This window comes from Rutidosis leptorrhynchoides, chromosome 4, assembly GCF_046630445.1.
Source record: "Rutidosis leptorrhynchoides isolate AG116_Rl617_1_P2 chromosome 4, CSIRO_AGI_Rlap_v1, whole genome shotgun sequence".
NCBI lineage: Eukaryota > Viridiplantae > Streptophyta > Magnoliopsida > Asterales > Asteraceae > Rutidosis > Rutidosis leptorrhynchoides.
Genome location: NC_092336.1, coordinates 532,057,365 through 532,081,915, shown reverse-complemented (window position 1 = coordinate 532,081,915; position 24,551 = coordinate 532,057,365). Strand labels below are relative to the sequence as shown.

Here is a 24,551-nt window from a genome sequence, read left to right as displayed (position 1 = left end):
TACATGGTTTAATGTTTATGGTATATAGGATATAGGATTTAGGGTATCGGGTTTAAGATTAAGTGTTTATTATTTAATGTGTACGTTTACGGTATAGGGTTTAGGGTTTAGGGTTTATGGTTTAGGGTTAAGTGTCTATGATTTAATGTTTAAGGTTTAGGGTTTAGGGTTTAGAGTTTAGGGTTTAGGGTTTATAAACCCTAAACCATGAACCCCAAACATTAAATCATAAACCCTAAGCGCTAACCCTAAACCAAAAACTCTAAACCCTATACCCTAAATCTTATACCATAAACACTAAACCATGTACCCTAAACCCTATACCCTAAACCATAAGGGTGATGATCCGTACAGGTATAGGGTTAGGGTACATGGTTTAATGTTTATGGTATATACGGGTTTAGGATTAAGTGTTTATGATTTAATGTGTACGTTTACGGTATATGGTATAGGGTTTAGGTTTTAGGGTTTGGGGTTTAGGGTTTAGGGTTAAGTGTCTATGATTTAATGTTTAGGGTTTAGGGTTTATAAACCCTAAACCCTGAACCCCAAACATTAAATCATAAACCCTAAACCCAAACCCTAAACCCTAACCCTAAATCAAAAACTCTAAACCCTATACCCTAAATCTTATACCATAAACACTAAACCATGTACCTTAAACCCTATACCCTAAACCATAAGGGTGATGATCCGTACACCACCAACTTTTAGGCACACCACCAAAAACCAATATAACAACCCTCATATTTCCATACCTGAATTGACTAATTTGACTATAGGGTTGTTATCCATACGTAATATATAATTAAATTCGACGTTGATCAAATATTTATTTTTAGTCGACATGTTCTGTTAACTAAAGTTTACACTAATTATATAAAATAACTTTAGTTAATATTAATGCGTATTATATTTAAAACTATATGTAACATAATTATTAATTAAATGATAAGTTATTTTAATCATTATATATATTTTTAGCTTATAAATAAAAAATAAAAAAAAGAAATAAGATTTTTTTTATAAATTAAATAATGAGCCCATGAATTTTGACTAAATATTTTCAAAAACAAAAACTTATTAAAAACATTTTTAACATGTTTTTATTATTTTGTCAAAATTGGCACCTTTATTTTATTATTTTTTTTCTTTTCACCAACCATTTTTTACCTATAAATACATGGCTCCTCATTCATTTTTTCTTACCAAACACAAAAACTTAAGTTATTCTCTCAAAACCTTGAAGAAAATTTGAGGTACTTTCTATTTTTATTAATTTTTTTCAATATTGTCATTTATATTTATATTTATTGTATATTCTTTGTAAAATTCGAAATTAATTATGTTTATATGTTATAATTAGTATTATAAGTGTTATGATGCATAAAAATAATTTTGATAATTTATGGAATATTATTTATAATTAAATACGAATTATGTAGTGTTTAAACGTAAAAACAATGTAAAATTCGTAATAAATACTTTTAACCAAAAATAAAAAATATATAATTTTTTTCTGAGTTTTTAAAACTTATATAGATCTGAAAAAATTATAAAAATAATTACTTGGGTTGAATTGGTATTTATTATATAATTAAACTCTATTATTATGTAATTCAAAGGTAAATTAAGAATAAATATAAAATATTAAAAAAATATTTTTTTAAATATTTTTCTATAGGTTATTAGACTGATAGAAACTTATAAAAATTATAAAAATAATTATTTGGTTTTATTTAGTAATTATGTAGAATTAAAATTATTTTGTGAATACATTAAGGGTAAAAACAAAAATAAATACAAAAATATAATAAAAACGTTTTCTTAAATTTTTCTACTAATCTATATGATTAACTAAGACTATAAAAATTATGTATGTAATTTTTAGATATTTAATTTATTATTTAGACATTTTTGAATAATGTTCGATTAATAAAACACTATTATTTTTGAAGTAATTTAGGTATTTATTTAAAGGTAATTATATTTAATATATATAAGACATACTAAGGTATAATAACTAAATATTAAATAAAACTTAGGTTATATTATCACATATATAATTATTAAGTACATTAATAATTCGTTGTGTGTATACACCTAAAGTGAAGGTTAATCAAAGATAATGTATAATTCATGTGAACTTCATCGCTACTCACGGTCGTAAGTGAATGATGTCTAGGTTGCCATTTATGGGTAAGCTTGTGGATCTCGAATGCCATGACTTAGATTCTGGTCAAGAATCCTGGGCCCCCGGTTACATCTGGTCATTCCTGACTTATTTGATAGCAACGAAGTTTGAGTAAAGTTATACAACGTCTTGCTAAATATTAACCCGAACTTTCTAAAATTGGAAAATTACTATAAGTGGAAACTTTCCATAAATAGTAACCTTCCGAAAATGGAAATTCTTTAGTGAACCATTACTATCAATATAGTACTATATACTATTGTCTGTTAGGCAATGTCTGATCATACGTTCTATCTCTAGGTTGAGATCTCGGTCACGTCCTTCCGTTCAATTCTTTCGTGTGCTACTAAGGTGAACTTCATAGCCCCACTTTTTACTGTTTCATAACTGTTTTATAACTTTTGGGGTGAGACACATGCTTGCTTTATAACTGTTTTACGCTTAGACACAAGTACTAAATTGTTAACTATGCTGTCATGCTTTGATTCATGCTAAATCCCTACCGTAATATCGTTAATTGCTACGTTTAAATGCAAACTTAATTATTGTGAGTAGGCCTATTGAGAGTAACGTCTCTAACCATTCGACCGTTGGTCTTTGGTTACATAATAATGATTCCACGACACTGACAGTACAAGGTGTCATAGGGTAAACTTGTTTAGTAGCGATATTACAAAATGCAGCAACACTTTTAGATTGATATTTCTATATCAATCAACTTTAAACTAAATCTTGTGGTCTAAAACTTTGGATATTATTTATAAACCTGTGAATTTCACTCAACTTTTTTGGTTGACACTTTAAGCATGTTTTGTCTCAGGTGATGATCGAGCTAGCTGTTTGCAACTTTGTGATGATAGGTTTGATGCTTGCATGGAGTCCACATCGCATATTATATTTTAGTTCATAAACATTTGTTTTACGTTTTAATAATAATGTAAACATGTATTATTGCTTCCGCTGTTTTATTAACAAAGGTTTTATTTAAAAAGTCTCATATAGAGTCGTTCTTGTTTATACAACTGTGTTATGATATGATTGGTCACAATTACCCCTGGTCCATTTTGGGGGGTGTGACAGATTGGTATCAGAGCAGAATTGTTGTAGAGAACCAGGATTGCATTTTATGTGTGCCTTATACAATTAGGTACCTTAGCAATGTAGGACTACAACTTCCTTTGACTATAGTACCTTTAATTGTTGCCTTTAACTGTTAAATGATACACTATACTTTAGAAACTTTACTTATCTTTGAATGCCGAGCCAATCTAAGAACTCTGCTCATTCTCCTAAGTACTATTCAATTCCGCTACCACATTTAAATGTGACACCGTTCTCGACATTCCTATGTCATTTATCATGGTTTTGTGTATTACATATGTATTACATGAAATATTATCCATAAATTTTTGAAACTCCTATATTTGTTACTATTCATACTCAAACGTATATAACTCCCTGTTATATCACGTACCTATATGCTTTATGCCTTTATGCATCAGTTTGCGAACCGAAAAATGTCATTGAGTTATCGAGAATCTCAAAGACATTATAATGTCATCACTACTCATATTCATTACTTTTATACCTTTTATTTCTCGTTATTGAATTTTCTTGACGGGTGGCGTCTACGAAACTCTAGAATGGAAGGGTTTGGATTACCGATTTAAAGGATCCTATAGCTCAAGCCCCTAGACCTGAATAGGCCATTACGAATTAAAAGTCTTTAATCGAAAGATTATCAGATTACATACTTATCATTTTATGATCTCGACACGTCATACTGCTATTATTGGATTATAGACACATCATATCTTATTATATCTTATCATATCTATCTTAATAAACTTTGTCTAACACTTTTCCTAGATTTTCTTTGTAAATTACGGAAATCTTTTTGCTATATATACGTATATCAAGAAGACAAATATATCATTCAATATTCAACACTCATCTCATAACAAAAACCCTTATTCCGATCAGATAATATGGATTTCTCACATGATTCCTCGAACTCCTCGAGCTCCAATGGCAGCGTAACCGGAATGAACCAACCAATTAGTCATCATCTATTTTGGATGAATTGGGGATGGGTTCGTAGTAAACTTAATCAATGGAGACAAGAAGAAGGTGATCCCTTCCACCAACCGAATTCACCTCTTGGTGAAGAACCAGAAGCACTTACCGGCGAACCCGTTCGGAACACTATTTTCACCCTCATTTCCAGGGTATCCAGTCACGAATATATAATATCTAAAATTCTAGATCTTATTCATCCACTTGTCCGAACTGCCAATCACCCCGGAATAATAGAAGAAGTCAATGAGCTTCGCGCTCGAGTGGTGGCTCTGGAGAATATGGTGCGAAACCTACGAGCACCAGCAGCAGCACCAGCAGCATAACCAGCATCACCACCAGTACCAACAGCATCACCATCAACAACATCAGCTTCACCAATAACAAACACCATAATCTGTACCTCGGATATCAACATCATACGCCCCATAGATACCAAGGAATATTAGTAATAATGAGTTAAGATGTATTGACTCATTCTTCCTGAAAATTATATATGTATACTATATATATATATATATATATATATATATATATATATATATATATATATATATATATATATATATATATATATATATATATGTGGTTTGGAACAATAATAAATCTTTTCGTATTAAGCTATTACGTGTGAATCTTAAATAGTATGTACTACTTGGTTAATTCATATCACTAATATGCTATGATATACATTCCTCGTTAATCACTGATTCATCACAATAAACTCCATTTCATAATAAACTAAGTGTATTATTCAAATACATGTTTGGTTTTACACTTTCATTTTCGATGTACTCAAAACTCTTTAGAAAACATCATTCGTGCCTTGTGAATTTCACAAGAATTCCACGAGCATCAACATCATATACCGAGGTATATCAATAACAATGAGCGATGGAGTATTGATTCATAACTTCATTAAAGAAAGATTCTGCGATGATTATGTAATCTCTCAAGTTTTGAAGATTATTTATTCTCGCTTCAACCGCAAATCAAATGATTTTAATAGTATATTAACTCATTAAATCTATATTATACGTGAAGAATACATATATGAACGTATATCTTCATAAAGATTGTAATTAAAAATCCTTTTGTACAAACTGTTAATTGTGAAAATATTTTAACGGGTAGGTAAAACCCGAGAAATATTTATATCTCACATCAATATCTTACATTGTACATTCTTCAAATTCTGATTCAATAATTAGTAACTATACTACTTACATCTACATATGTATCCGTTCACTAAAGAACAACCATTTTCATACAAATTTAATTACCTATTCTGATTTGGACATATCGGAATCCAAGTAAAGCTTTAGCAAGTGTAATCTTCCTAACGATCACTACATTCATGAATTATATTCATTTGTATTCTATGATGAATTATCACATCAAACCACCGAAATTATCGTTCATTACTTTTGAAATCAACAACGCCTATTCATCAACCATTAGATCCGTTGACGATTACAATCAGCGTTTAATCATCTAAAAATGAAATTTCTTGAAACCATCTCGGATTTATAACCGATGAATCAAATATGGCTACATTAAATGTAGAGGAAACAGCAAAATTGTAGATGGTCTCAATGGCCAAAAGTTTGATAATAAAGAATGGTACGTTGGAAAAGCTCAAAAGAAAATTTGGAACTGAAAAACGGATTGAGCTAACCATGGAGGAGACCAAGGAAAAATACAAGGACCAAACCCTATATTCAAAGAATCCAAGTAATTCTGGATCTGATGAAATCTTTAGAGAATATCTTGCTCCGAAGTTATGTTAAAAGCTTGCGGAAAATTTTTCTTCATCAACCTTCGAACTTAGAAATTTCAAAATGTCGTTATAAATATCCTCTATATTTCTGAAGATATTTTCATAACGATTCTTGTCCATAATTAAGTATCTCTTTGTGATATCTTTATAAAGGAAACTATTTTAGTTTCTATATTCAGTAAAATTCAAGTTTAAATTATAAATGTTTTGAAGAAATGTTGGAAATTGAAGCATGAGTTAGTATAATAAAATGACGTCAGGCCAACGTGATTATATTACAGTAAGTCATGCTAAATTTTTAATGGAAGATGATAATTCATAGACTTTATAATCATCATTTGCCATGTTACACGACTCTTACATTCTACTTAATCTCTGAACATATCAAGAACATATATTCTTGATAGTTCCATCCTCAGTAATTCTGGTAATTTACCAAATCAAATCGTGATATTACGCTTAGAACATTAGGTTCATTCGAAACTTCATACCTACAAATTCTGGACCATTACTCGCTTAACTTAGAGTCGAGAGCAGAATAAAAAGGTAAAGAGCTCCGACATATAAGGGAAAATACAAAGCCCGATAACAACACGGAAATTACAAATCATGTATATCAATGCGTATAGCAACATAAAGACACGGGAGAATTAAAAACACTATAACCCCAAGAGCATAGTAGAAGTAAACAGATTCCTCTGGTGGTAAAAGAAAAAGAAGCATGACTGCATATATGGTCAATATAATAACAAATATCAATACGGGATTGAGCATATTAACAAATCTTTTGGAAGTATGAATATAGGAAGAAAGTATAGAAGTGGTGAAGATAATGAAACGGAAGAAGCTAATTTATAGCAAAATTTCCAAACACAGCAATCGAGGCAATTCACCGCATTTAATCAAAGAAATCTCAAAATTCCGTAAATACCGGATAATCAAATCTTATAGATTACGAAGATTTCCTCTAATCCCTTAAATTCCGGAAATCAATCGTGACTACGTCAAAAGTTAAGGCGAACATTTAATTTACTCATTCACTCTTTTACGATAGCTTCATTTATACTCTTTCTATAATCGAATCGTTCTATCCATATTATTCAATAGTGATAAAACTTTATTCTTCAACTTATATTCATCATTACAATATTCTTGTTGTAAACAATGATGATCTCTATCAAACTTCATGACTATAATTTTCATGAACTACTCTCTGTTTTGTCTACCCTAACATTGTGGCATAAACGCTCAAGGTTTAAATGAGCTCGATATTATTCATAACACATTTTATATATCCAATTTACTGAAATGACTTGTATAACATCATCATTTTGAATGATCTCCGCATTAATAATAAAATGCACTTCGTAGAAGAACTTGTAGAAATTATGGTATGTATGATTTTAATTCTTGAAACAGAACAATATTCTATCCGTTGGAATTCACGCAAGGCCCCGAGCATACCTGGGAACGTGAAAACCAAATAAAACGTAAATATCCTCGTCTATGTACGAACAACACCGATTAATGGCAACAACTAAATTTCGGGACGAAATTTCTTTTAACGGGTAGGTACTATAACAACCCTCATATTTCCATACCTGAATTGACTAATTTGACTATAGGGTTGTTATCCATACGTAATATATAATTAAATTCGACGTTGATCAAATATTTATTTTTAGTCGACATGTTCTGTTAACTAAAGTTTACACTAATTATATAAAATAACTTTAGTTAATATTAATGCGTATTATATTTAAAACTATATGTAACATAATTATTAATTAAATGATAAGTTATTTTAATCATTATATATATTTTTAGCTTATAAAAAAAATAAAAATAAAATAAATAAGATTTTTTTTTATAAATTAAATAATGAGCCCATGAATTTTGACTAAATATTTTTAAAAACAAAAACTTATTAAAAACATTTTTAACATGTTTTTATTATTTTGTCAAAATTGGCACCTTTATTTTATTATATTTTTCTTTTCACCATCCATTTTTTACCTATAAATACATGGCTCCTCATTCATTTTTTCTTTCCAAACACAAAAACTTAAGTTATTCTCTCAAAACCTTGAAGAAAATTTGAGGTACTTTCTATTTTTATTAATTTTTTTCAATATTGTCATTTATATTTATATTTATTGTATATTCTTTGTAAAATTCGAAATTAATTATGTTTATATGTTATAATTAGTATTATAAGTGTTATGATGCATAAAAATAATTTTGATAATTTATGGAATATTATTTATAATTAAATACGAATTATGTAGTGTTTAAACGTAAAAACAATGTAAAATTCGTATTAAATACTTTTAACCAAAAATAAAATATATATAATTTTTTCTGAGTTTTTAAAACTTATATAGATCTGAAAAAATTATAAAAATAATTACTTGGGTCGAATTGGTATTTATTATATAATTAAACTCTATTATTATGTAATTCGAAGGTAAATTAAGAATAAATATAAAATATTAAAAAAATATTTTTTTAAATATTTTTCTATAAGTTATTAGACTGATAGAAACTTGTAAAAATTATAAAAATAATTATTTGGGTTTATTTAGTAATTATGTAGAATTAAAATTGTTTTGTGAATACATTAAGGGTAAAAACAAAAATAAATACAAAAATATAATAAAAATGTTTTCTTAAATTTTTCTACTAATCTATATGATTAACTAAGACTATAAAAATTATGTATGTAATTTTTAGATATTTAATTTATTATTTAGACATTTTTAAATAATGTTCGATTAATAAAACACTATTATTTTTGAAGTAATTTAGGTATTTATTTAAAGGTAATTATATTTAATATATATAAGACATACTAAGGTATAATAACTAAATATTAAATAAAACTTAGGTTATATTATCACATATATAATTATTAAGTACATTAATAATTCGTTGTGTGTATACACCTAAAGTGAAGGTTAATCAAAGATAATGTATAATTCATGTGAACTTCATCGCTACTCACGGTCGTAAGTGAATGATGTCTAGGTTGCCATTTATGGGTAAGCTTGTGGATCTCGAATGCCATGACTTAGATTCTGGTTAAGAATCCTGGGCCCCCGGTTACATCTGGCCATTCCTGACTTATTTGATAGCAACGAAGTTTGAGTAAAGTTATACAACGTCTTGCTAAAGATTAACCCGAACTTTCTAAAATTGGAAAATTACTATAAGTGGAAACTTTCCATAAATAGTAACCTTCCGAAAATGGAAATTCTTTAGTGAACCATTACTATCAATATAGTACTATATACTATTGTCTGTTAGGCAATGTCTGATCATACGTTCTATCTCTAGGTTGAGATCTCGGTCACGTCCTTCCGTTCAATTCTTTCGTGTGCTACTAAGGTGAACTTCATAGCCCCACTTTTTACTGTTTCATAACTGTTTTATAACTTTTGGGGTGAGACACATGCTTGCTTTATAACTGTTTTACGCTTAGACACAAGTACTAAATTGTTAACTATGCTGTCATGCTTTGATTCATGCTAAATCCCTACCGTGATATCGTTAATTGCTACGTTTAAATGCAAACTTAATTATTGTGAGTAGGCCTATTGAGAGTAACGTCTCTAACCATTCGACCGTTGGTCTTTGGTTACATAATAATGATTCCACGACACTGACAGTACAAGGTGTCATAGGGTAAACTTGTTTAGTAGCGATATTACAAAATGCAGCAACACTTTTAGATTGATATTTCTATATCAATCAACTTTAAACTAAATCTTGTGGTCTAAAACTTTGGATATTATTTATAAACCTGTGAATTTCACTCAACCTTTTTGGTTGACACTTTAAGCATGTTTTGTCTCAGGTGATGATTGAGCTAGCTGTTTGCAACTTTGTGATGATAGGTTTGATGCTTGCATGGAGTCCATATCGCATATTATATTTTAGTTCATAAACATTTATTTTACGTTTTAATAATAATGTAAACATGTATTACTGCTTCCGCTGTTTTATTAACAAAGGTTTTATTTAAAAAGTCTCATATAGAGTCGTTCTTGTTTATACAACTGTGTTATGATATGATTGGTCACAATTACCCCTGATCCATTTTGGGGGGTGTGACAACCAAACCCTACACATTAAACCACAAACCCTAAACCATAAACCCTATACCAACCCTAAACCCTACATATACCTAAAACCCTAAACCATAAACCATATACCCTAAACATTATACCATATGCATGAACCCTAAACATTAAACCCTAAACCCTAAAGCCTAAACCATGCACCTCCCAAATTTGGGTAAATTCAAATTTCACCTCCAAACCCTAAAATAATACAATGTTAAATTACGATAAACGATGTTAAATTACGATAAATTATGATATATTTAAAAAAATACATTTTATGAATAATTAAATTAATTTCGTGTACATTTATTCTATAAAGTTTATAAATTAATTACCAGTAATAGCTAGATAATACATAAGTTATACGGCCTCAATTAATTTTCACCAAAACTTACCCTCTAAAAAGAAACCGCCAAATATCATGGATTTCGGACACAAATTTTGAACCTGATCGTAAATTCAAACATCACCTCCCAAATTTGGGTAAATTCAAATTTCACCTCAAAAATTTGGGAGGTGATCTTTCCACACTAGCATTTGATCCATCCACTCTAAAATAATACAAACTTCCTATTTTACCCTTAAACTACTAGTAAGTCAATGTACTATTTACAAGGGTAAAATATGTAATTTAGATTGTTTTGGTGTGGATGGATCAAAACTAGTGTGTGCGCCAAATCAAATTGGGGTTAGCTAGTTAAAAGGTTTTTGAACAACTCACTTATCTCTTTTTTCACCAATTCAAAGAACAGTTAACTAACTCTCAAAGAACACATATATCTTTTTTCACAAGATCGAACACAGGTATCGTTTTTCACAAGAACTGTATATATATTTTTTCACCAAACTGTATATCTTTTTTCATGAAAATGGATTAACGATTCTGTAATTTTAATTGTTCCTAACTACTCTGTATATAAAATTGTTTATAACTCTGTTGCGTTAATTGATATAATTGCTCATTATTGTTCTTTACATTCTTGTAGATTATGGCAATTAAAGGAATCAAAAAGTCTTCACTTAGATCCTCTCTACAGGTTGAGGCTAATACCATGAGAAAACGCCAGTTCGTTGCACCCAATACCATCAGAAAACGAGTTAGTGTTTCTCATGTCTCCAAAGAATCATCCTCAAAATCCAAGTCTCAAAAGGGCCATGTAAGTGATAAAAGGCCGAGGTTAAGTAAAAGTAAAGTTCAACGAGTCAGCCAAGAAGAAGGTAGAGGTTTGGGTCGTCTTCAACTGCAAGATGAAGATACGGAGCCCGAGGATGATACACAATGACAAAATGAAGAATACGATAATTACACAAGCTATGATGAAGATTTTGAAGAGCATCGTCAACAAGGTAAACTACAACAAACTGAAGTACAACAAACTAAAGTACAACTAACTGAAGTACTACATGAACAACCTGAAGAAGGTTCACGTGTGAATGAAGAAACTGAACCAGATTATTTTTACTTTTTCTAATTTGGTTTGTTTATTCGATTTATATTGTTTCTTGTTTAGTGTATCAGTTGTAAATCAAGTGCACATATTTTGTAGATAATCAGTCGAGAGGACCGACTCTTATGCGGCAGATTTATATGCAAAAGCCACATGTTCGACTTCCTATTACTGTTAATGAACATGGCCAGCCAATTGGTGCAAACATTAGTCAATTTACCAATTTTCTTGGTAACTTATCGCAGAGTTACCAGTATTGTCCAATTTATAGACCGTGGAACAAAGTTAAACCCGAAAAGAATGATAAGTTGCTGAAGTTCTTAAGGGTACATATTTTAAAATCTGTGTGATAATATGTTTTTTTTTGTTCTCATGCATGTGATTTATATGTTTTTTTTTATAATTTGTAGATAAAGTTTGATATTCCACCAACTGCTAATTCATGGATACTCCAATCATATGGGCGCAAGACGAAAAACTGGAGGGCGAGAGTTAAGGAATGTTACTTTGACCCGTCTAAACCAATGGAGGAGCTATTAAAGTCACCACCTCTACAACTAACCAAAAGACACTGGAGAAGACGTTTTGAATATTGGACCAGAGATAATGTGATGGTATGATATATTCTTACACTTTCATGTAGATAGACTAACCATCGTAATTTGATCTCCTCAAATACTGACCACTCTTTTCTTGTTCAGGAGATGACCTGAAAAAACAAAGACAATAGGGCTAAAAAGAAGTTGTCACAAATGACGGGGAAAAAAAGTTTTGCAAGAATTCGTGAAGAACTGAAGGTAATATATCATGGGGGAATTATTTAAATAGTACGTATAGCTTTTGAATATACATCGTTAATAGTTACCTCAGTTTTACTCATTGTATGTGAAGTTGGGAAGAGAGGCAACTAGGGTGAATATGTTTAAAGAATGTTACAAAATCGGTGAAGATGAAGCTACTCGTGTCTTTGTAAGTAATTTTACAAAAGTAGATCAAATATATCCTACACATGATATCAGTAGATGTATATTTATATATATGTTAATCACCATAAATCACTTGTGAGGTTTTTATTTCATTTGAAGTATACTTTTAGGTCGGAGATAAAAGAAAATATCTATTAACCATATCTTTAATTTAATTAGTTACAAGGGTAAGCATTGCATATACTGTGATTGGGCATTGCATATATCGAATATCAGAGTAGAATTATAATATGATAGTTATCCTTTATATAGCTCACAAAATAGTTGGCAATTTTCCATGTATATCGATGCCATCTCCTGTATATATACTGGTCATATTATTGAATCAAATATCAACGATTTACTATCTCTTTTATGCAGGAAAAAATGAAAGACCTAACCGAGAAACTCGGTGATGGTGCAATTGATGCACCTGGACCAGATGATGTTTTTTCCACAGTAATGGGTAAAGCTAAAAATGGTACTGCAGAAATGTACGGACTTGGTGTTCGCGCCAATCATATGTGGGGTGCAAGACCTAGTCGATTAGCTGTTAGCAAAGCAAATGCTCAGCTGATGTCTAGAAATGCACAACTTGAAAAAGAAAATGCATGGTTAAAAGCCGAGAAGAACAATGGTCCGGGTGCTCAGAATGATGGTTCGCGTGTTCATGCTAATGGTTCGGGTGATCACCGTTTATGGGTATGTTTCAATTTAATAGCTTACTATTTTTTCTACCCTTTTAGCGTTCATAAATGTTTTTTTGACAACTAAATTTTAGGTCGATAAGGAAGTTTATGTAAAAAAAACCTTACAAACTTTGAGAACGTAGCAATAGGAAGGTTGAGGAGCGTTGATCCAAATACGGTTCTTAATGGAACAGAACTTGTACATGGTTGGTGTGAGGCCCATGTTCAGGTGGCCATTAAAAAAGATGAAGCTTTGTTTAGGCCATATGATTATTTAAAATGCATTCATGACGTCACTGGTACATCTATTGCTTGGCCTGCTCAGTTAATCGAGGTATGTCCTTGTTAAATTTGTAATAGTTAAGATTAATTTTTATAATGTGCACATTTATGTTTATACATGGATGATTTAATTTGTAGTTGGTACGTGAGGATTGATCAAGATTGGATGGTGAAGGGTTGAAGAGTTTTTGTGTTTGTTAATGTGAGCCGGTTTATTAATGAATGTTTATGTTTGAAACAATTTGTTGATACGATATATGTGTTGGTGTGTTTGAAACAATGATTTGTCATGTCGTGATTTTATTATTATTGAAACAATATAACTTACTGTAAATGTAATCATGTGGTGATCAATATTATAATTTATATTTAATATTTGTTTTGTAATTTAAAAATTTAAAATTATTGTAATTGCAATGAATAATAAATTGATGCAATCAAAAGAAAACTGGATCCGAACAGGGCCCAAAAGACCTAAATAGCTGAAGCAGGCCCGAAAGGCCCAGTAATCTTAAACGTGGCGACAAGCCCAATTAGCATAATCGGGCACAAAAGGCCCAATTATCTGAACTGGCTTGCAAATGCCCAATTACCATAACCTGGCCTAAAAAGCCTAATTATCTGAACTGGCCTGGAAAGGCCCAATTAACATAACCTGGCTCAAAAGACCCAAATATCTGAACTGGCCTGGAAAGGCCCAATTATCTGAACTGGCCTGGAAAGGCCCAATTACTATAACCTGGCCTAAAATCCGAAATGGACCCGAATACCCGAACCGAATATTCGAAACTCATATGACTTGTTAGGACGCTTTTTTGTGGTACTAAGTTAACATATAGTTATATTAGGACCCTTTTGTGGTACTAAACTACTATATTTTTATAATAGGACCCTTTTTTGAGTACTTACATAATTTTTATATATATTAGTACCCTTTTTTGTGGTACTAAACTACTAAATGTATATTAGGACCTTTTTTGTGGTACTAAACTACTATATTTTTATAATAGGACCCTTTTTTGGGTACTTACATAATTTACAATTATTTTAGGACGCTTTTATTGGTACTAACATAGTTTCTCATTATATTAGTACACTTTTTTAGGGTCCTAATATGATCTAACATACAAATTTAGGCGTCATAGGACCCTTTTGTGCGTCACAAAGTATTATAAAGTGTTCTAAAAGGCCCATTCTTAGGACCCTTTCGATGTTGTTTATAGGACTCAAATAAAAGGTCCTATAAGCGTTAGGACCCTTTTCGATTAATACGACCGCTGTTGTTAGGTCGTGCGTTTTGGGGGTCCTATCAGGCAAAAGGTCCTAAGAATGGGCCTTTTAGGACCCTTATGGGGGTCCTAAGAACGCAGTTTTCTTGTAGTATCTTAAGCATGAACTTGATATCCACCATGAGGTTGTGCATCGAGATAAAAGATTTGCTAACTTATGGGCTACCGACCGTGATAGATGATGGTTGAAACCAAAAAATATATTTTATATGATTATGTATATCGGTTACTAGAGTTTGCTTTGATTTTACCCGTTGCAACAAAAAGGTTTTAGATGTGATTTTTGACAATAAAGGTTGTAAAAGCATATTTGTATAGTCGAATGAATGATGAATTTTTGAACGGTTTTTTTAGTTTTATAGAAAGATGAACACTTGCTTGTGTTATGAACGAAGCTATTATGGATTTATTTCCAACAAAAGAAATATCGTAAGGTACATTTGAGGTAAAAGGTGTTTTTATGTTCGTATAGAATCATAAATTTATTTGTTATTTAAATTTTTGTTTCTCGTGTCATAAGTGTTCTAAAAATCTGGCTTCGCCTCTCCTCTTGTTGGTCTATGCAAAGGAAAGTGAACAATATCCCCTTCTTAAATAAGAAATTGTCAAGTGTTTATTTTATATCTAGTTGCTGCCTTAATCAATAAAAAGTGCGATTCATCTACATCGGAGAATGAATCTTCGTCAGAATCTTTAGAATCAGATTCTATGACCACCTTCGTAGAAAAACTTTTAGAAGAAACATGTATATCCCTTCTTTTTATTTGCAATCAATGCAAGTGCATAAGCAGACAGAGCTTCGTTCCTTTCAATAACAACTTTGGCAACTTCGGGTTGATAGTACATTAGAATGCCCACTAGCTCATGTATGTTTATCTTGTCGATCTACTTAGTTGATTGAATCGTTGTACTATGAGAAGACCAATCAGATTTGAGTTTCTTTAAGAACTCATATTGACTTCAGCATTACTTTTGTTGAGACCACATTTCTTTACTTCATTGATAACACTGTTATATCTTTTATATGTGTCCTTCAAAAATTCGACATTTTCCTTCTTGAAGTCCTCATACATGGCTAGGGCGTTATTCATTTTTTAGATTTCAGACATATCATAACCTTCTTGTTGTTTCCTAATCTCATCCCAGATAGCTTTTGCTAATTTGTTACTGTCAACATTTTTGAATAGCTCATATGGAATTGATTGCATCATAATGTCTTAGCTTCTACATCTCTTTGAGCACATTCACGTTCACCCGATAGTTTATAATATGGTATTGACAAACCAGTTTTAGGATGAATATTCTCAACTCGATCATGTTTGAGAGATGCCTAGATAACTTTTTCTTTTTCACCTTTGTGGACAATGAATTGAGTAATCCATTGTTCCCACTGATAGTATTGTCCTCCAAACAGAACTGGTGATTTGGTAACGAAACCAATAATGAGAGCATCTTGTGTCTTGTACTTGATTATCGAACAATTAAATCCGGACAATCAAATTTGAACAAAGTGAGTTATAACTAAAATCCTGACAGAGAATCCGGACTGCCAAGGATGAAAGCTTTGATTGCGTTCTGCATAAGTGTTGGTCGAGCCGGTGACGCTAAGGAAACATCCCCTTTTCTTCACTCTTTCGGAACCGGCTCACGTTTTTGGCTTCCCTAAAATAAATAATAATCAAATTCGGACAATAGTTTTCAGACAATATTAGAATTAATCTGACACAGTTTTCGGACACCCCAAATTCAGGCAAGTATCAGTTTTCTGTCAAGAGTTAAAACTGGACATACTGGAATTCAGATTCCTTTACCCCGTATTATTTTTCATAAAAAATGTTTCTGTATATACCCGAAAGAATATTTGTCGTCTCTGTATTTCATTACAACAACAACAATAACAACAAAACCCAATACCACATAAGTGGTGTATGGGGAGGTGAGATGTAGACAATCATTCCCCTATCCGAGAATAAAGACAAGTCATTTCTCCACCCAGAGTGAAAAACACTCTCAAAAGTCTTTCGAGTGAACCTCTAGCCAATACTTAGAAAAGATATTTAAAAATAAAAAATAAAAAATATAATTGAGAATATAAAATCAAATTTGCATGGTAAAATATAATTGAGATTGCTTCCGTCTTTGTATTTCATTCTTAAACCCTATTCCTAGGCCCTAGCTACAAAATAAACCCCGAATTCGGTTTATTGTTCCGACTTCTGAAAAAATATTTGCCGTCTCTGTATTTAATTCTTAAACCCTAATTCCTAGCTACTCCAACATTCTCATACTCTACAAATATACCTTTTCTTGGTTAAATAAAAATTGATTTTGATAGTTTACATTGATTATTTGCTGAATTAAACGCAGAGTTAAAAACAGAGATAGTGGTAGTCGCCAGCTATGACAATCTTAGAGAGAAACCCTAATTCCAAAATTGAAAATGGTGATGGTTCTAATAACAAAAAGAAACGAAAGAGGAACAAGATCAAAAAGGACAGCGGTGAGGAAGCTTCCGATTTGCCAGCACAAGTTGCAGAAATCAACGACAGTGACAACAAGAAGAAGATGAAGATAAATAAGAAACATAAAGAAATAGAAACCGATGAAATTAAAGAGGAAGAAGATGGCGATGAGCGTTTAAACGTCGAGGAAGAAGAAGAAGAAGAAGAAGAAGAAGAGATAAAGGAGATGAAGAAAAATAAGGTGAAAGGTGGTGGTGGGATTATGAGTAGTGATCCTTTTACGCTTTTACCCTTATCTGAACCAACCAAGAAAGCTATTGCGGATATGGGTTTTCAATATATGACACAGGTTACACAAAAAGATTCAAAATTTATGGTTTTTTATTTGTTATTTGGCTTCAACTTGTTTAAATGGTATTCATACAATGTGATTATAGATTCAAGCTAGAGGTATACCTCCTCTTTTGGAAGGAAAAGATGTTCTTGGAGCTGCAATAACAGGTTCTGGTAAAACATTAGCCTTTCTTGTACCAGCAGTTGAGTTGTTGTATCGTGCTTCGTTTGTTTCTCGAAATGGGACCGGTGTTGTTGTCATTTGCCCAACTAGGGAGCTTGCGATACAAGTACGTGTTCAGTGTTCTACTCCGCTATTTATCAGTTAAATTTAGTGCCTGCAATTGTTGATATTTTGTTTGTTTTCAATGTGATTTTGATGTTGCAGACTCATGCAGTTGCAAAGGACCTTCTCAAGTATCATTCACAGACTCTCGGGTTGGTAATGGGTGGTGCAGCAAGAAGAGGTGAAGCCGAGCGTCTTGTAAAGGGAGTTAATTTATTGGTAGCGACACCTGGGCGACTTCTTGATCATTTACAGAACACAAAAGGGTTTATTTATAAGAACCTTGTGGTAAATTTGTTTGCTCTATATTTATTTTTTATGGGATAACTTAATGTATGATGCTAATGCTTTATTAACTATGATTTGTGAATTGAAACGAGCAACTTTAATTTTGTGGTTTACAGTGCCTTGTGATTGATGAAGCTGATCTGATTTTGGAAGCAAACTTTGAGGAAGAAATGAAGCAGATAATTAGAATCCTACCCAAGGTACGGTAGTTTGTAGCTTACACCATTTTTATGCCATAGTAATTTTTTTCCCTAGTAGAAAATTGCAGTTTGATTCATTGATGTATTTAAATCCTGGCTACGCTATTTTGTTTCACCTACCATTTTAGAAATTGTATGTGATCTTGTATAGTACTTTGTATTTTGTTTTAAAGTCATTATTTATTTATATTTATTATAGACTAATATTAATATATATTACATTTATGATTTATGATAGCTGGCTTCTTGCATATATTTCTTAATCTGCAGGTGAGGCAGACGGCTCTTTTTTCAGCCACTCAGACCACAAACGTACTTTTTTCAAGTCACATTATATATCAAATACTTATTAATATTTGTTCATTTATATTTTGTTATTTATCGATTGTATTTTCTTCAGGTTGATGATCTTGCCCGCTTATCCTTTCAAGATACTCCTGTTTATATCGATGTGAGGCTCAAGGTAAAAAAACCATTATCTCTAGTAACCAAATTTTATTGTTTTTTTTTATCATTAATTGTTCTTCTAATCTGATGTTATGGATGTTTTAGGATTTTAATGAAGGTTTGCAACATGGTTACTGTGTGGTTCCAATTGCAAAGAGATTCATGCTTCTCTACTCTTTCTTGAAAAGAAATATGTCAAAAAAAGTGATGGTTTTCTTTTCTTCATGCGATTCGGTTAAATTTCATTCGGAGCTTCTTATGTATATTCGAGTCAAATGTTTTGATATTCATGGGAAGCAAAAACAGCAGAAACGAACTTCCACTTTCTTTGATTTTTGTAAAGCAGAAAAAGGAATCTTGTTATGTACTAATGTTGCTGCTCGTGGTCTTGATATCCCTGCTGTCGTATGTCAATTTTTTTTATATTTATTAATATATTTTATTATTATTATTATTGTTATTATTATTATTATTATTATTATTATTATTATTATTATTATTATTATTATTATTATTATTATTATTATTATTATTATTATTATTTATTATTTGTTGCTATACAATGTAGTACTATTTTAATTTGCATAACAATATGGATTTTTATTTGTTTACAGGATTGGATTGTGCAGTATGATCCTCCAGATGAGCCTAAGGTGTTTAGCTTTTCATCTCAAGTTCCATAGTTACATTTTAATTTATATTATTAGTTTAAGTTTATCTTTGATCTCATTAATTGTCATCTAATCACAGGAATATATTCACCGAGTTGGTCGAACTGCGCGTGGAGAGGGTGCGAAAGGGAATGCATTGCTTTTTCTTATTTCTGAAGAATTGCAGTTTCTTCGCTATCTCAAGGTGTATTATTGATTATTTTTTCTTAATTCTTGAAACTTTTATGCTAATGTAGACTGACTTTGACCTCTGATTAATTTTTTTTTTATTTTTTTTTTATGAAATCATGTGAAAGATGTAACCAACATCATTAAACTGACTGGTAATATGGTAAATGTTGTATGATAGGCTGTAAAAGTACAAGTTAATGAGTACGAGTTTGATGAAAAGAAAATATATAATGTGCAGTCCCACCTGGTATGTAAATGCTTGCTTGAGACGATATAATAAGTGGCAATATGAGTCAGTTGGATAATGGGTCAAAATGGCTAATTCTTTGCTATGGGTATACATTTGTCAATATATGGATGTTTTATACATTTTTAAATAAACGTTGGGGATAACTTTGGACTTGTTTCTTTGTGACTTTACTATCTCGTCTTTCACTAGTTTTAGTTTTACCTGTTAAAAATAAAGCCTTAACAAGATTTGGGTTGTTCAAAACCGGGTTAAGTTGTCACTTTAACTTTTAGTATGTTAATGAAATTACTGTTTCTAGGATTAGCTATTGTTTTGTTTGGTATGTTTATGTAGGAAAAATTGGTTGGCAACAACTATTATTTGAACAAATCAGCTAAAGATGCATATAGATCGTACTTATTAGCATATAACTCACACTCCATGAAGGACATCTTCAATGTTCACCGCCTTGATATGCAGGTACTGTCGTCTACTTATTTTCTATAGTTGTTTTCCGGTTCCCCTTTGGTGGGTCCCCTCTCCATAAAATGATTTCATTTTGTTTTTTTTATGTTTCTGATGATGACAGGCGGTTGCGTCATCGTTTTGCTTTTCAAATCCTCCAAAGCTTAACCTGAACATAGATAGCAACACATCAAAATTCAGGCAAAAAACACGTAAGATACAAGGAAGAAGCCGAAATGGATTTAGCCAAAACAATCCTTATGGCAGGAATCGTGATAACGACAACACCCAGATTGTAAGATATTAGTTAACAGATGCCAGCCATGCCCAAATTTGAAGCTAATTTTTTAGTGTTTTAACCATAAAAAAATGGTGTTTCTTTTTGCTACATCTTTTTTAACCATAAAAAAATGGTGTTTCTTTTTACTACATGTCCGAGTATCATCACATTTACTTTTTAAGGCTGTTCAATTCTGTTACATATATTCTTTATTTCTACTACCAAGGATAATAGGCAGTTTTTATTAAGACAATCTTTTAGTTGATATATATTGTGTAAGCTTTAAACCTTGTTAGTCAAATGGCAATGACTGGAGATGCGTCCCCGGGTAGTTTGAAGTTCTTTTTAACCTGTCGCTATTGCTACTTACACATTTGAATCAAGTAATCGTGAATGCCTCTAAATTTGATGCAGTAAATCTTGTTTGGTGATTTGCTATGAAACTTGGTAGGATATCTTCCTCCGTGTTATTGGACAATTGGTCATGGTTTCAACTTTCAAGTCCTATTACACCATCCAGTGACTTGCAATATTTGAGCGCCACCTTTTTTGTGAACAACAATAGAATTTTATGAAAAACTAGCCAAGGGCTAGACAAAACAATTAGAAGGGATTATAAAGCCAAATGTTCCAGCTAGGACCAAATTTGCTCCTAGTATGTAACCACACAAAAACCATAAAATTAAATATTATCAAAAAATACACTTTTTATATTCGTTGTGGATGATGGTGTAAATTCTAAGGTGTCGTTTGTTTTTTAAGATTTTTTGTCTGAAGATTTGCGGACTATGTCTGTAGAGAAGATATGACATAAAGGTATGTGTGTTGAATAGTGAAGATTATGTGTTCTTATATCTGTAAAATAACTTAATTTTGTCTACATCACCTAGAAGCGTACTTCAAAGTCTGCGAATGCGAATTTGCAGACAGAATAAGACATTATTTTTTTCTTATGACTTCAGAAAAAATAAACATTATGCAGTAAAAACATTTGCGGGCGCGCAATTCAGGCTTGCCTGAGTGGCCACCGAGTTGCCCAATGACGCACACCACCCGGGTTCAATTCCCGGCTATGCCAAATTGTTCAAAAAGAGAGTGTGACAAGAGGGTGCGCATAATGCGCAATTCACCCGGTACCAGGTCTCGCGCTCGGGGGCTTGATTACCCGAGATTTTACCTTCTATGGGGGAGCTAATGTGCTCGTTCATAGGAGGATTTCCTCGCTTACGAAAAAAAAAATTGTGTAGACTGAAACAAATAACACCTAAATCTCTAAATCCACCAAAAAGCCAAATGACACCTAAATCTCCAAATCCGCCAGAAAGCGCAGCTAATAATGCAAATGGGACGCACCCTTTTAGCTTTTGGAAATTGCAAGGAGTCCATCCAATCGAAAACGTCTTCAATAGTAACCAAAGGCCACGTAACTGCAGTCTAGACTCAGATTTGAGACCAAATAGAAGCAGTAAATTTGCAAAACAAAAACAAGTGATCATTGGATTTTCCTGCGACTCCAAATAAGGGGCAACAAACGCTAAAGGAAGATGTTCACTTAGGCAAAAACTTGAGTCTGGCGCCTTAATTAGACCACTCAGACCAAATAGCAGCAACAATAGCTGGTACTTAGCGGCTCCCGTTTGCATTTCCACTTGAAGGAATACGATCATAAACTTTGCAATTCGGTTCTACATCAAGTCTATAGTCTAGCATAACGAGTAGCGAGAGTGGTACACTGGTATTACCCAACCATTTATCATTTCAGAAGCTAACATTATGACCGTTGCCAAGTTGAATACATAAAGTATTTTCAGGAATGGCGCCCTGTGAACATAAGGAATTATAGGTATTGACAGTTGAAGACCATAACCCTTTTGTTTTGAATCTGATATCATCAATTCCCAGCTTTCTTTCATGAATAGCTTGCAACAATTTTACACATCAAGTGTCTGGGTATAGTTAACACATCTCCATCAATGCCACTTCAAATTTCAATATATATTTGAGTGCCACGTATAGTATTTCGTCCAACTATCACTGTCCTGATTCCTGAACACCGAGTCTTCTTGTTATTTTAAACTAGTAAAATGGGCCCGCGCGATGCTGCGGGGCTTCTGGGTTGCGCATTCATAGTTAATGGAGCGTTATGTATTTACAGAATAGATAGTACCTAGGTGTGTATTAAATATATCCGAGATATTTAGCGTTTTTTTTAGAAGTGTCCGTTTCGCGTATAGTTAGTCCCGTTGTGTTCATAAGGTTTTTTTGAGTTGAACGGTGTGTTCGAAAAAATTTAACGCGAGGCGAGCGGAAAGATATGTCCCGTTGAAAAAATGGGTGAAGTTTAATTAAGATTTTTAATTAAAATATTAAGTTTCATGTTTAACCCCTGAAAGAGGGGTTGGATTTGAAAGTTGGGAGAAGGTTGAGGGGGTGTTTGATTTTTTTTTCCCTTTTCTAGTTTTGACAATTTTTGTGCGGGGTTGGGGTCAAAACGACCAAAACCTGTTGGGGGTTACCAAAACCCGTTGAAAAAATGGGTGAAGTTTAATTAAGATTTTTAATTAAAATATTAAGTTTCATATTTAAATCCTGAAAGAGGGGTTGGATTTGAAAGTTGGGAGAAAATTGAGGGGGTGTTTGGTTTTTTTTTCCCCTTTTCTACTATTGTCGTTTTGACAATTTTTGTAGGGGGTTGGGGTCAAAACGACCAGACAATTTTTGTGGGGGGTTGGGGTCAAAACGGCCAAAACTCTTTGGGGGTTTAGTATATAAGGTTAATTATTTTCTACAAAACTCCATTCAATATGAAGACTTAGTTTGACATGTATAGATAGATAGATAAAAAGTTTCAATTATGACAATATGTTTATTATATAAGGAACATAAAAAAAAAGCATAGATATAAGGCAGGATGGCCGAGTGGTCTAAGGCGCCAGACTCAAGTTCTGGTCTTCGAAAGAGGGCGTGGGTTCAAATCCCACTTCTGATAATTGCATCACATCAATTTTAATAATCATATACAAATAGGAATACTGTTTGTTTCTTCTACAACTTGACACATGTTTTTGTCACATTTATTTAGACCTACTTATTTATTTAGACCTACTTTATGTTTAAGTAGACATATCCGTCACATTTATTTAGACCTACTTTATGTTTACTTTAAGTAGACATATCCAAGGTTGTAAATAGTATTAATCGGTCGGGACATTAGAAGGATTAATCGGATTGTACTGTATACATTTAAATATTAAATTTCAAAAATTATATATGTAAATATAGAAAAAAAAACCATAAATAAAAAAATAAATTTTAACATAATTGTCTAAAAGTATTCATTTTGCTCAAAAACTATAAAAGTTCTAGTGTAAATTTATGTTAAAATGTTAATCATTTTTTAGTTTGGTCGACTTTGATTACCAAATTCGATTTTGACCCATCAATTGACGTTGACCGTTTAATTAAACGGATTTTTGAAAATCGAAACGGATTGCTCTTAAAAATGATTAATCGGAGATTAATCGGCGAGTAATGGGGTTTTTTACAACACTGGAAATATCCATCTCTTCCGTATTATTTTTGTTATCTTACTTGAAAATCTTAAAAGCTTAAAGGTTGACACATACATGCATGACCAACCGACAAAAACCAAATTGTAAGATATATATATTATCAGGAACTCAAGGGTCAAAAATTCTAAATGGGTCTGTCTGTAGTTTGAATTGCAAATTTTTAATTTTGAATATCATCATCACATCATCAGAAGGGCATTGTTGCATATATATATATGTCCACAAGTCTCTTGAAACACTTGAATTTGATGTCTCTTAATTGATGGCCTTTTCAGAGCTTCTAGTATATCCCTTTATGGC

At 31.9% G+C, this 24,551-nt stretch overlaps 2 protein-coding genes and 1 non-coding gene across 3 annotated transcripts; all 3 read left to right on the top strand.

Moving 5' to 3' along the window:
- The first annotated feature begins 12,374 nt into the window (after positions 1 to 12,374).
- On the top strand, positions 12,375 to 13,714 carry LOC139842580 (uncharacterized). Its single transcript, XM_071832700.1, has 5 exons — positions 12,375 to 12,419; positions 12,514 to 12,591; positions 12,969 to 13,289; positions 13,413 to 13,610; positions 13,697 to 13,714. Exons 1-5 carry the CDS (start codon positions 12,375 to 12,377, stop codon positions 13,712 to 13,714), a joined length of 660 nt encoding a protein of 219 aa, XP_071688801.1.
- Positions 13,715 to 17,247: 3,533 nt separating this feature from the next.
- On the top strand, positions 17,248 to 20,706 carry LOC139845025 (ATP-dependent RNA helicase HAS1-like). Its single transcript, XM_071835241.1, has 12 exons — positions 17,248 to 17,658; positions 17,747 to 17,932; positions 18,031 to 18,216; positions 18,333 to 18,416; positions 18,687 to 18,728; positions 18,817 to 18,879; positions 18,969 to 19,268; positions 19,478 to 19,516; positions 19,614 to 19,718; positions 19,884 to 19,952; positions 20,289 to 20,414; positions 20,524 to 20,706. The coding sequence occupies exons 1-12, from the start codon at positions 17,248 to 17,250 to the stop codon at positions 20,704 to 20,706; spliced, it is 1,794 nt and encodes a 597-aa protein (XP_071691342.1).
- A 2,878-nt stretch (positions 20,707 to 23,584) lies between these two features.
- TRNAL-CAA (transfer RNA leucine (anticodon CAA)) lies at positions 23,585 to 23,668 on the top strand. Its single transcript has one exon. It is a non-coding gene; the product is annotated as a tRNA-Leu (tRNA).
- Positions 23,669 to 24,551: the final 883 nt, after the last annotated feature.